Source organism: Habropoda laboriosa, unplaced genomic scaffold (genome assembly GCF_001263275.1).
Source record: "Habropoda laboriosa isolate 0110345459 unplaced genomic scaffold, ASM126327v1 scaffold88, whole genome shotgun sequence".
In the NCBI taxonomy this organism is placed as follows: Eukaryota; Metazoa; Arthropoda; class Insecta; order Hymenoptera; family Apidae; genus Habropoda; species Habropoda laboriosa.
In genome coordinates, this window is record NW_017100219.1 from 1,182,798 (window position 1) to 1,196,091 (window position 13,294).

At 43.2% G+C, this 13,294-nt stretch overlaps 1 protein-coding gene across 11 annotated transcripts in view; it reads left to right on the top strand.

Annotated features, from left to right (window-relative positions):
- Positions 1 to 3,103: 3,103 nt before the first annotated feature.
- The window catches only part of LOC108570998 (troponin I-like), a 36,911-nt gene continuing 26,720 nt past the window's right edge, over positions 3,104 to 13,294 (top strand). For 3 of the 11 annotated variants that reach the window (XM_017932943.1, XM_017932945.1, XM_017932950.1), the window contains exons 1-6: positions 3,104 to 3,245; positions 5,429 to 5,472; positions 8,282 to 8,299; positions 8,720 to 8,848; positions 9,213 to 9,336; positions 9,983 to 10,083. In XM_017932943.1, the coding sequence (XP_017788432.1) occupies positions 5,458 to 5,472; positions 8,282 to 8,299; positions 8,720 to 8,848; positions 9,213 to 9,336; positions 9,983 to 10,083 (387 nt within the window). In that variant the 5' untranslated portion in view covers positions 3,104 to 3,245; positions 5,429 to 5,457. Of the gene's footprint in view, positions 3,246 to 5,428; positions 5,473 to 8,281; positions 8,300 to 8,719; positions 8,849 to 9,212; positions 9,337 to 9,982; positions 10,084 to 11,656; positions 11,758 to 13,051; positions 13,153 to 13,294 lie in introns of all 11 variants that reach the window. The other 8 variants (XM_017932947.1, XM_017932949.1, XM_017932944.1 and 5 more) reach the window with 7 other exon arrangements.

Below are 13,294 nucleotides of genomic sequence, written 5' to 3' on the forward strand. Positions count from 1 at the left end.
ACGTTTTCAATTTCCCTTTAAATTAACTATCATCGCCAGCGATACCATACGCCATCTGTCGTGGGTGTATCGCAGCAATTCTCGCGTTCCGGACGGACGGAACAAAGCACAGATCTCTGCATTACCAACATCCACCGTCTCGTCTGACTATGCGTCGATACTCACTACGTGTCCGTAGAAACGGGCCGCCATCTGTCGTGGGTGTATCGCAGCAATTCTCGCGTTCCGGACGGACGGAACAAAGCACAGATCTCTGCGTTACCAACATCCACCGTCTCGTCTGACTATGCGTCGATACTCACTACGTGTCCGTAGAAACGGGACTATTCTACTTGACCCACCGTTTCCTACTTTAGCCGTGTGGCTTTAACCTCAACGATCACGCACGCTGCGCGTAGCAGCGACGGTGTATCAAGCAAACTTGCTTTCCCCAAATAGATCCGCTACTCTTCCTTCTTTTTTCTTTTTTATCGCAGACTTCGAGGTGTTTTTCTCGTATTTCTAGACACGACGATCCTCCTTCCAGATTCTCGCGAATTACTGCTCTTTCCACGATGACAAATCGACTTATTTACGTTCGAAATATAAATCGAAGATACGCTTCTGGTATTTTCAGACAAACTTTCTAAAGATATCCGTGATCTATGGAGATGCAGAAATGTGATAATTCGCGTTAAAAGTCAGGGAAGATATAATATCGGGCGTAGTCATAAGTGTTACGTTTAGGCGACGATGTTTCCGTCAGCGTTACCGCGTTTAGTGCCAAACAGCTGCCGCACCCGAAATCCAGAACGATCCGTTAATAATATCTTCGTTCTGCCCTGACGCGTATATTCAACATACTCCTACGATCCGCTACGACTTCTACATTCCAAACGTACACTTTACCCGAACTTTGCCCTCTTCGGACGACTAATTGATCGTTATTAATAGGAACCCGGTTTCGTCGCTCTTTCGTTCTCCATGAATGAATTCTAGTTTGTCGTGCGTGCACACCGACGAAGAATATCCCGATAACGTGCATTTAGATAGAGAAATTATAATTTTCTTAACGGAAGAAATTGTCGGTCCATGGCTGTTCAATTGTTTTCCATTTTTTGGAAATGGGGATCGTTCCCTTCCGTTCTCCGTGAATGAATTTTAGCTTCTTGTGTATGCGCACTAACGAAGAATATCGTAAGCCTAGGTATTCTAATAAAATACACGTAGATAGAGAAATTAGAGTTCCATGGCTGCTGGAACTGGGTTTCGAGCCTCTTTGGTTCTCCACGAATGAATTCTAGCCTCTGCTACCTTTATAATGCACCAACGAAGAATATTCCAATGAAATGCACCTAGATAGAGAAACTGCAAAATTTTTCTATTCATTTCCTATTTTTTGGAACTGGGTTTTGAACGCTTTTGGTTCTCCACGAATGAATTCTAGCTTTTCGTACAATTACACCAACGAAGAATATCCAACGTTTCTCCGCTATTGTAGCCTAAATGTCCCAGGAAGGTACACCTAGATAGAGAAACTGCAAACTTTTTAGCGGAAGAAATTCAGCGTTCCACGGCTGTCGAATCATTTCCTATTTTTTGGAACTGGGTTTTGAACGCTTTTGGTTCTCCACGAATGAATTCTAGCCTCTCGTACATTTACACCAACGAAGAATATCCAAAGCCTAAATATTTCAATAAAATACCTAAGATGGAAAAACCACAAATTTCTTAACGATAGAAATTCATCGTTCCACGTCTTTCGAATCATTTTCCATTCCTCAAACCCAACTTTCGCTCTCTTTCGTTCTCCACGAATGAATTCTAGCCTCTCGTACATTTACACCAACGAAGAATATCCAAAGCCTAAATATTTCAATAAAATACCTAAGATGGAAAAACCACAAATTTCTTAACGATAGAAATTCATCGTTCCACGTCTTTCGAATCATTTTCCATTCCTCAAACCCAACTTTCGCTCTCTTTCGTTCTCCACGAATGAATTCTAGCCTCTCGTACATTTACACCAACGAAGAATATCCAAAGCCTAAGTATCTCAATAAAATACCTAAGATGGAAAAACCACAAACTTCTTAACGATAGAAATTCATCGTTAGGCGTCTTTCGAATCATTTTCCATTTCTCAAACCCAACTTTCGTTTTCCACGAATGAATTCTAGCCTCTCGTACATGCACACCAACGAAGAATATCCCAATAAAGTACACCCAGATAGAGAAACTGCAAACTTTTTAGCGGAAGAAATCATCTTCCACGGCTGTCGAATCATTTTCTATTTTTTGGAACCTGGTTTCATTCTCTTTGGTTCTCCATGCATGAATTCTAGCCTCTCGTACATTTACACCAACGAAGAATATCCAAAGCCTAAATATCTCAATAAAATACACTTAGATGGAAAAACCACAAAGTTCTTAACGAAAGAAATTCATCCTTCCATGGCTGCAAAATTGTTTTTTATTTCTCGAAACTGGGTTTCGAGCCTCTTTGCTCCTCCACGAATGAATTCTAGCCTCTCATACCTTTATAACACACCAACGAAGAATATCCCAATAAAATGCACCTAGATAGAGGAACCACAAACTTCTTAACGAAAGAAATTCATCGTTCCACGTCTTTCGAATCATTTTCCATTTCTCAAAACCAAATGTCGTTCTCCATGAATGAATTCTAGCCTCACGAACAGTATCCTAAGTATCTCCGCTATCGTAGCCTAAATACCTCAACAAGGTATACCTATCCAACGAAACCACAAATTCTTCTCAACGGAAGAAAACTCGTCGTTCCACGACCATCGAACAATTTCCAATTTCTCGTGCGTGTACGTGGAACGCGTCTCGATTGAAACAGCCCGGCGTAACGATAGGCGGTTTCGATCGATCTTCATTAGCAGAACGAAAGGGAAACTCGGAAGCCCGCCTTCTTCTCCTACGCTCGTGCACAAGGATTAACGCACTTAATCAAGCGTGTTGGAAGGCAGGCGAGAGATCGAGTCGAATAGTCGAGCGGAGGAACGAAGGCACAAGGCTCGGCTCCGTTTTCAGTTTCCGATTATTTTTGGCAGCAAGCAGAGCGGGCAGAGCTCTCGCCTAAAAATGCTTACGACCAATGGCGAGCCGTCATTGGTCGGCAACTACCACGTGAACAGGCTACGATGGAGGTTCACGACGTCCACCACGGATCCACGATCGCACAGTCAGCTGCCTAAGGTCCGGTTGGCCAGTCGCAGCCAGCAAAAGTTCTTCTCAAGGTAAGCAAAAATCGTCACCGTTCGACGGACCCGCTTGGAAACGCGCGCCGAAACGATCCTCGTGATTCTTCTTCTTCTGGACAACGAAAAGGATTTCATACTTCGAGTACGGCTACGCACGATTCTTCTTCTTCTTCTTCTTCTTCTTCTTCTTCTTCTTCTTCTTCTTCTTCCTCCTTCTTCTTCTTCTTCATTCTCCTTCTTCCGCCGTATCGAGTGTCAGTGAGAGGTGCTTAAACGAAAACTATTTTCAAGGTCACGAGTGTTTGCTCTTCGTCGTCTTCTCCAGGAATTGTGGCGTTCCTCGCGATCTAAGTGAGATCCTGCGTGGTGACGCGGAACTTCCAGTGACAGGGAATCTCTTGTGCTCTTCGTATCCCTTCCATTCTTTCACTCGTGTGTAGAAGCTTCTTGAAATTTTCCTCGGGAGAGATTGTGTTCGAAATATCGAGTACAATTAGTGTTACTTCTCCCTGAATCTTCTCAATCTTTTTGCAAGATTCCTCGGGTTAGGGTTCTTCTACAATTGTCCTATGACGAAAGAGTATCGTTTCTGTCGCGAGGTGAATCCACGAGGATCTACGTAAACAGCCTTGTAACAGTATTCGCGGATACCGATATCTGCTTCGACAAATATAACTCGAGACGCTCCTCTGCCTGTGCAACTTCTCATCCGTCTCTTCCAAGAAATAAAAGCTCGCGAATCTTTCGACATCGTTTCTCGCAATCTCGCGACCTGCTCCTTCGTTTTCTTTTTATTTTCATTTTCTCTGGCACGTTCTCGCCTCGCGAGAAATCTGGAAGAGAACGTTTCCAGGAGGGACCGATGGTACCGGTGCGTAACACGGCCCCGATTTTTCGAGAGAAACGTCGAAAAGGGAGGATCTTGATCCTCCGGCGACAGAGAGATATCGTAGATCATCCGAGAGGTAGACTCTGCGTGTTTTCTATTTTTACGGGTGCCGGGATCCTCTTTGACATCGGAGACGAGACACACATCGGAGTCTTGGTGGTACGTGTCTTGGAATGGTTCGAGCGAGAGGGAATCTATACTTAGCGAAGGCGATCGTCCATTACAAATATAAAGCGGTTGCCAGTGATCGAATGAAATTTCTCTGGATCCGAGATCTCTCGACTTTTTCCCTGATTTTCGTGAAATAGGCGCACTTGGAGGACAACTCGATTATCACGGTTTACCGTAGCAACGGGGAAGAAAGGATCGATGCTTGAATATTTCAGCGATTTTCTGCGATTCTTTTTTAATAAAAACGACAGGATAGAGATTAACGCCGTTCCAAGCGCATTTAGCATCGCGGACAAACAGGTTACACAATTGATACGTGTAATAAATTTCCTATCTATTTTCAAACGTTGTCTTTGACTCGCTGCCGTCGCGACCACGTCGTCGCCAAGAAAATGAATTACCTCGCACCTTCGCGTTCCCATTTGTCAACGATGCCCCCAAAGTATCTTCGATTATACTTCGCTACTTTTACATCTACTACTCCATCGCTACAATTTCTAAACGTAAACTCGAGCTTCTCCAAAATATCCTCCGTTGGATCAACGATCCAACACCCCGCATATCTGTCCTCAGATTCGATCCATAACTGAACGATCCATCGCGCGATGCTATCCGCCCGTTTTCTCCAGTTCAGTCCGCCTTTCCGCTTTCGACATCGATTCGAGTCGGAGTTCCCGGAGTAGACGAGAGATCTACCGGGTCGTTGCATCCAAATTTGGATCGTCGACGTAGCGACGTCTCGGCGACTGGCGTGGAAAAGTGGGGACGGTCCGCGTCTATTTTCGAGCACCGGATATTCTATACGGTTTCGCTGTTCGCGCGCCCAAATTCACCTTCGCGATGCAGGATTTATCGCGGTGGCAAACGCAGGGGGAAACACAGGCCTGTCACTGACCGGCGAAACAAAAATTTCCATCCAGTGACGCAATCGAAAGTCTTCTACGTCCTTTTCTACAATTCGCCGCTCACCATCTTCCCCTCCACGTCCATTTAACATCGCCGCGCCGCGGTTTATATTTAACCCAGTGGCAATGTTTGCATTTCGTTCGGTTATCCGTGTCACCGAAACGAACGTATTTACGCGGATGACGTAACGCGACGGTATTGTTATTCTGCCACGGATACGTGAAACATCCCCTTTCTGTCGTTTACTTTTTAGGTAGACGGGTATAGCAGCCAGGTACCACGATGGCGGACGATGAGGTTAGGTGAGTATCCGTTGGATCTCCCTACTAAGGGATCCTCCAACATTTTGTCGAACGTGTACATTTTTAGGATGTGACGTAATTACCAATGGATAGATTTATCTGCAGATTGTACAGGTTTTTTTTTTTAATGGAATTCTTTCTTGTATTTTCATTCTATGTATTTGCTAACGCGACTACGCCACGCGTCCGATTCTTCTTCTTTCGTACGAAAATGGCGAACGACGGATACTTCTGGTTCTACTTCGGGACTCTGCAGTACGATTAATTTCGTTCAAAGGTACGCATCCGATTTTGTGAGCTGTGTGCTTGTGAGAAAACCCTGCCCATGTTATTTACTCACCTCCGGACCTATCGAGAACAGCGTTTCTCGCGAGTTCGAGAACGAGTTTACACGAAGGAATAACGCTACACCTTCGTGTCTGTGTGATTTTTTCTTTTTCTACTCCCGGTGTACTTTTTTCACACCCTGGAACAGTTTTTCCATGTACACACTCTGTGTCCCCGGTTTTGAACACTCGATACTTGTTTTTTTTTTTTTTGAAAATAATGTAAAAATCGACGGAGAAATATTGAGGGACCCAACGGGAATCGAACCCGGGACCTTCGGCTTAGCAAGCCGAGGCTTAGCGCGCTACGCCAATCGCTCCCTCTCTATTCTCCCTTCGAGGTTTCCTATTTGGGTACGGAGGCCCCGATACTACAATAGGTGACGATTTTCGGGAAAGAGGCTCTCCGATCGATGGTCGAGACTTCATATTCCATCGAGTCTCGCTGTATTTTTTGCACTCCTGTTTCAATTACGCGAAAGATGGACCGTATAACGTTTAGTTTCACAGCCTTTTTTCGCCCCTCGAGTCTTCTAGAGAACGAGAAGACCGCGGAGATCCTTCATTCTTCGTGGAAGTTATCCCTTGTAATTTTTCCTTACGCGAGAAACTCCGCGAAATCTTCGCACTTTCGTCCTCGTCGTCCTTATCTCCTGCAGATTCTTTCGAGGAAAGGCTAGATTCTCCCCGGTAATATCTATCCCCGAGGAAGAAAATTCTTCTCGATCAATTTAACGCGGTTTCGGACGAAATAGAATCGTTCTTTCTCAAAGCGATTCGCGCGAAATTGAAAAAGCAAACGAGAGGAATCGCTCTCGGAATTTGTAAATTTTCAAGCTCGCTGTATTGTCCAGCCTCGAGGAACAAGAGATACAGACGTGGAAGTGTTACGAAGGACACACGTTGCCTCCTGTACATTTCCTCTGATTTATCGCCACACTCTCGTCCTTACTTCAACGTTATTTACCACCGCGCGTTTCCCAACGGTGCACACTCCATTCCATCCTTCCTTTTCCCCTCTTGTTTCGCAGTTACTTCTCGGTTCTCCTGTCGTACATCTTTTGGAAGAAAAAAGAAAGTCTACCGTCGATATTTCCGTAACTTATATTTTCTCCCCCACGATTGCCATTACTCCGCCTTCCCGTCCTCGTCCCGGTTTTGCATTCGAATTGGCACGGAGGATATTGCCGCCGAGATAAGAAAAATACTGGAATTCTGTCAGACTTTCGTTGACGCAAGTCTTGGCAGAAGATTCTCCTCTTTGCTAAATGTGAATCAAACCTGTTCAAAATTCACCCTCTCGTGCCGTTCGATAGGTTTCCCTTTAACGAATGTAGAATGTATCTGCTAACTGTTGTTATTGTTAATTCGCATAAGAACAGCGAAGTAGCGAGATCTCGTAGCGGTAGAACTAGAGCTCCGAACACGAGCCACGTAGTAATGAGAGATCTGAGGTAACGTAGATATTATGGTCGCACGAAGAACACCGTATTTCTGTATCCTGCGTGTGAGCTGCATGTTCCTTGTGTTTCGCTTACTATTTTAATCGAGGATATCATACGAGTAGACTGCGGATTTTGACGCATCTGTGGTATGAAAAAATATACGAAATATCCAAATTATAGTGATTTTTATAGTACCTGATGGGTGAAACAATTTTCTACCAAAGTTCTACTTTTTTTACCGTATTCTCGAAAATATGAATTTGCGTAAAAATCCGCAGTCTATATGCGAGTAATTTATCATTTTTATTATTGTCTCGTTCAATTTGACGATATTTAGAACGTACGGGAATTATTGCATGATAGTTGACGCGAATTTTTACGGATCGAGGAATCTTTTTAATTGACATCTGAGCCACTCGAAGGACAAAGTGAGTAACTCTGTTGAATTAAATTTGTTAAATTTTTTTATTTATGGAGACTTGAGCACCAAGCACATTCTTTCATACTAAACACATTTCCTTATTCACGGAGACTTGAGCGCTAAGCGTATTCTTCGATATTAAGTAAATTCCTTTACTTGTGAAAACTTAAGCGCCAAGGATATTCCTTGATACCAAATAAATTTTTGAAAGCAGTAAGCATATGACTTGATGTCGAATACTTGAGCACCGAGCATAATTTCCCGTATTCAAATTTTCAAGCATACGGTTCGACACTAAGAGTGGAAGAACCTCGAAAATTGGAGTTAGTCATTTCGAGTGGCTCGTTTAACAATCGATTGAAGCTGCACGAAGTCGCACATTTTCGGAAGCTGTTGCAAAATCACGCGCGAACGATATCGCTTTATTCAAAAAATGCTTCCACGCGCTGTTACACAAAGCGAAACACGAAACACTCTCTCTCTCTCTCGAAGAATTCAGAGAAAACTCGGAAGATTATCCCGTCGCGCAGGATGCTTCGTGTTTCGCTGCACGCAGAATCGGCAAGGAGTAAGATTGTTCTCACCGTGGATTTCTGTTTCTCCTTTTTACAGAGGAAACGTCTCGAGGATGTACGTAAGAGAGGGGAAAAACTATCGATGAAACTTAAAGTCAAGGAGAAAAAGGACGGCCCGACTTGCGAAACTTTTTCAATAACTTGTCAAGCCACGCTAATCGAATGGCTTTTCGCGACAGTTCTCGTATTAAGGGCTCGTTACAGAGCCCAAGTTCAAACTTTCCAAATTATTTACACTTTTTTTTTTCTTCTTTTGTTTCCTTCCTTGCGCAGGATTCTTTCACCAGTCGTGCTTTTTTTTTCCTATTTTCATTTCTGCTTATATATCTCTTCCTTTCGTCGCGAGAACAGAGTAGCGAATATTAAATATCTTGCCTCGCGCGAGAGAGAAAAAAAGAAGGGTCTCGCTATTCAACGCTGCTTCGAGCTATTGTCAGATAAGATGTTTTAAGGGAGTTTCGCACGGAAAATGTAGGAAAAGAAGAGGAAACAGGCGGAGACCGACAGAAAGAGGGCGGAGGTCCGCGCCCGCCTTGAAGAGGCTTCCAAAGCCAAGAAGGCGAAGAAGGGTTTCATGACCCCTGACAGGAAGAAGAAGCTCAGGGTGAGTTTACATTCTTTCACAATTCCTCGCTGTATTACCTTCGATCACCCTACATTTTAATCCTTCCATCGGAGGAACACTCTTCACCGTGAATTTCAACCTTTCCACAACCACACCATTTTCCGTTCAAAAACAGGTTCCTCCTCGGAGAATTCTTCATCCGTTTACAAAAAATTCTTACCCCGCAGCTTTTCCCTTTTGCATAATCCACTCTCCGATGTATTTCTCCTCGAGGAAGCAGCATTTTTCCGCTCGCTTCTCGGATCTTTCATCTTCTCGCGAAGTTTCCATCCGAGAAAAAGTGGAAGCTTCGCTCTATCGAATCACGTGTACTCACGAGAATATTCGCGTATGTCCCGTGCAGTTGTTGCTGCGTAAGAAAGCCGCGGAGGAATTGAAGAAGGAACAAGAGAGAAAAGCGGCCGAGAGGAGACGCATCATCGAGGAGCGTTGCGGAAAGCCGAAGAACGTCGACGACGCGAGCGAAGGTACTTTCACACATTTCTCTCTCTTTCTCTATCTTCAGAATATATCTCTCGCCCGTGTGTAACACCGTAAAAGTCGCGTTCTATCTCTATCTCTCTCGGTTCATCGGTTGCGTGGTTAGACTAACAGAATTTCGGTCAGGGTCGAACGTGTTTCTAGCGAAAAACGTCTTTGCCAGGTTATCATAGACGAAAATTGCACTGCATACGTGTATTCTTTTTTTTTCTTTTTTTTTTTTTATTCTTTCTCGACCACGGAGACAGATGCAAGAAGGAAAAGATTCGCTAACGAAAGAGACACCGTGGATATCGGTGCGTTAGTTTAGAGTCAGTTGTCGTCGAATCGATCGTGTTTTTTCTCGTTCGTTGAAAATATTCCATCTGTTCGTTTTTGTCCGAGCACAGGATATTTTGAAGCTCGACCCACGATCTCACGAATCGCAACCCTCTCCAAAAGAGATCCCTCCACGACGTGCGTTATATTTACACAAAAATATATACATATATATAAAAATACGCCCGATTCCAATTGAAAAATCGATCGATCATCTTTCTCTCAATCACTCTCTCTCTCTCTTACACTCTCGTGTTTTCATTAAATTGTGATCAATTCTGTCCGTTCTTTTTTTTTCCACCTTGATCTACACAGAAACCGTGAAGCGCGTGCTGCGCGAGTACCACAATAGGATCACAGCATTGGAGGATCAAAAATTCGACTTCGAATATATTGTTAAGAAGAAGGACTACGAGGTACTTACCGAGACAAATGAAAACAAAAAAGAAAAAACAGCAACGAAAAAAAGAAAGACACACAGTACACGCAGTTGCAGGAGATACAGTTTACAGAGACAGTGCAAAATAACGAGATGACGCATTCACGACGCCGTAACGATGCTCAATGTTGTTGCACTTGAGTAATGTGCCGCGCTTGCCTGGTCGCGCGCGTTCACCGTCCGATGACGAACAGCCGTGGCTCGTAAGATTTGGCAAACGCCCGCGAAAATCGTGGATCTTACGCAACCGTAACATTGCGATTATTTATAAATCAACCGACGTGTATTTCTATTCTCACCAACTACGACGACGTTGCACATTTTTTGCCTCGCTTTTTCTCCATTTCTCTCCCTTTTTTTCTTTCTCCAAATCGGTGGACTCTCGTTTTCACGTTCCCGACCGAGATTCAAATTTCGCGCCAAAAGGCTGTTTCACCACGCGATCCGGGCAAGCGTCGTCGCGAGCTTCGCATTTCGTCTCTCCGTGTTTTTATTTACTTTTTTTAATATCTACATATCTCTTGATTTTGTTCTCACTCTCATAACAAAAATTTTGCTATTCTTATCTGTCTCACTATTTACTCTCTCTCTCTCTCTCTCTCTCTACTATCACCACTATACTTGTTTCTCTTCGCACAACGTTTTCTCTTTGTACGCATTAATTATTCATACTTGTGCGCGCGATTTCATCTGTCCGTCACAAACACTTTTCTACTTGTCTTTCGCTCTTCTGTTTAATGCTATCTCGTCGTACCGTTTTTTTTCATTATGAAAACATCGCGAGCTGAGCATACGTGGTATTGTCGAGGCGTGATTAACTTTTTCACACTGTGTTTCTCGCAAAATACGAGTTTTTCTGTCGCCAGAGGAACAAAAACAGAAACATTTGAAAAACATCGTACTTAAGCGCCGCTATATCTCACGTTCTGATTGTGTTAATACACTTACGGTAAACTCGTACTTTTCTTGGGATTTTTTCCTCTCCCGAGAGACACGTTGCGCTTCTGTTCGAAGCTTGTCAAGCGTGTACTTCCAACGTCAGACCGATAATCTCTTTTGCTTTCTATGTTCACACACGCATATCTTACCATCCTTCTCTCTCGAGTGTCGAACGGCTCTCCGTTATAACCATGTATTCTCGCGGTTTCCAATCTAAAGACACGCACTCGACAGGATCGATCCAAACCTCGTCAGCAACACACGCTCAACAGTTCGTTAACGTCGTTGTCGAAATCAGCTTTTGATACCAGAACTCACCGCCACACTTTGTCCTCCGCTTTTCACACGTTCTTCTTCTCCCTATACGGTTTCAGCAAAAGATCGAGTTGTCATTCCCACGCGAGGCTCTTCTATTTTCGCGTACTTTTTTTTTTTTTTGTTTAATTCTCTCTGCATCACACGCGTTCGTGTCGATTTCTCTTCTTTTTTCTTTTTTTTTTTTTATCAGAGGAAAAACGTATAAGTACACCGAGGTTAGGAAAGAAAAATCAATCGATCCCGTGTTGGTTGAGAGAGGAGTATTTTTCAAAGGTGACTTGGAATTTTGACAGCTAGCGTGAAGTCCATTCTGATCCAGTATCATAAGAGGATCATCGCTCTCGAGGGGGAAAAGTACGACCTAGAGTACGAAGTCGCCAAGAAGGATTTCGAGGTCGAAAAGTTTTCAAAACAGCGCAAAAAAAGATATATATTTACACAGACGACGCTGCAATTAACCAAAAAAAAAGAAAGAACATTTTTATTTTCATACACGGAGAACAAGAGAACAGAAATTTTTTCGATACTTTTCCCGTGTTCTTTTCGACATTTTTCTTCTCTGCCGTGTTCTTTTTCCTCTTCTCACGTTTTTTTTTTTGGTCTGAGATACTCTTTTTCTCTCATTAGTGTACGCAAGGACATGATTTTTTTTTTTGGCTAGAGCGCAGCGCTGATAATACAGTACTTTTTTTCTTTCTTACCTCACGAGAATTCACGTTTACCGGCTGAGCTGTTACCTTACTACTTTAACGACGTTGAACTTTTTTTTTAGGCATCGAGGCTGAAAATCATCTAATTGCACCAATTTACTCTAACGTAGTACTCGCAACTTTTCTTTTTGTTGACTTGTTTTATATAGTTTTAGAACGTCTCCCTAGAGCGTACGTAATGATTTAGAAAGAGATACAAAAGCACAGGCACGCGTGAAATCGTAGATATCGCAGCCAGTAGAGCGTCAAAGTAATGTTAACGCTGACCACCTACACACATTAGACATCCTTATCTTGAGCGATTCACTTCATTCTTCTTCTGTTTCTTTTTTTTCTCGCAATGTTTCTTCTTTCGTTCATTTCCGCGTAGGCAAATAGACCTTTTTTTTTTTTTTCTCTCTCTCCACCTTCTGGCGCAAAAGTACCGTTCCGAAACACAAATTCTCCCGAAATTCTCTTCCTTAGAAATCCTCTCTATCGTGTCAGGTTAACGTTCACGCAGTTGTCAGCTTCGTGCTTCTTGCTTCCAAAACACGAGAATCTCATTTTCTCTCTCTCTCTCTTTCTCTCTCTCTATCTGTCTCTCTCTCTCTCTCTCTCTCTCTCTCTCTGAATTCCCTGATTCTTCATCCCACCCGCGATTATTAACCCTTTTAGCACAGTAGCGTTGTGATTCTTGATACAGAAACGACAATTAGAGAGCAACGTCAATGGTAAGATTTACGGCAACTCAACGACGACGATGTAGAAGCAAAGCTCTCTTAGATATATAATCACGACACCTTAGTCTGTTTTTTATCGCTATTCTTCAATGTAAAACTTTTCATCGTCGAAAGCAGCCTGATTCTTAAGTTAAGCAAGGAAGAATGCTTCGGTAGAGTATTCTTTTTCTCTCCCTTTACATGTATTTTCTTTTTAATTTTTTTTCTCTAATTTTTGCATTTTGCTCTCCATTCTGTGAAACTTTTGTTCTTTTAGCCGAGGTCCAGACGATCTGTTCGGCATATTGGAACAGAGTACGCGCGCTCGAGGGCGATAAATACGACCTCGAGAGGCAAATTAGGTTGAAAGAATTCGAGGTAAATACGATCGGCTCGCCTGAAGAAGAACTTAACGAGTCTTCTGCGCAGATTATTTTTATCTGGCCTCCCGCGTGATTCGTTTTGGATTTCGTTTAACTTTTGCCACGTATTAAAGACCGTCACGTTCCGATTGGCCCGT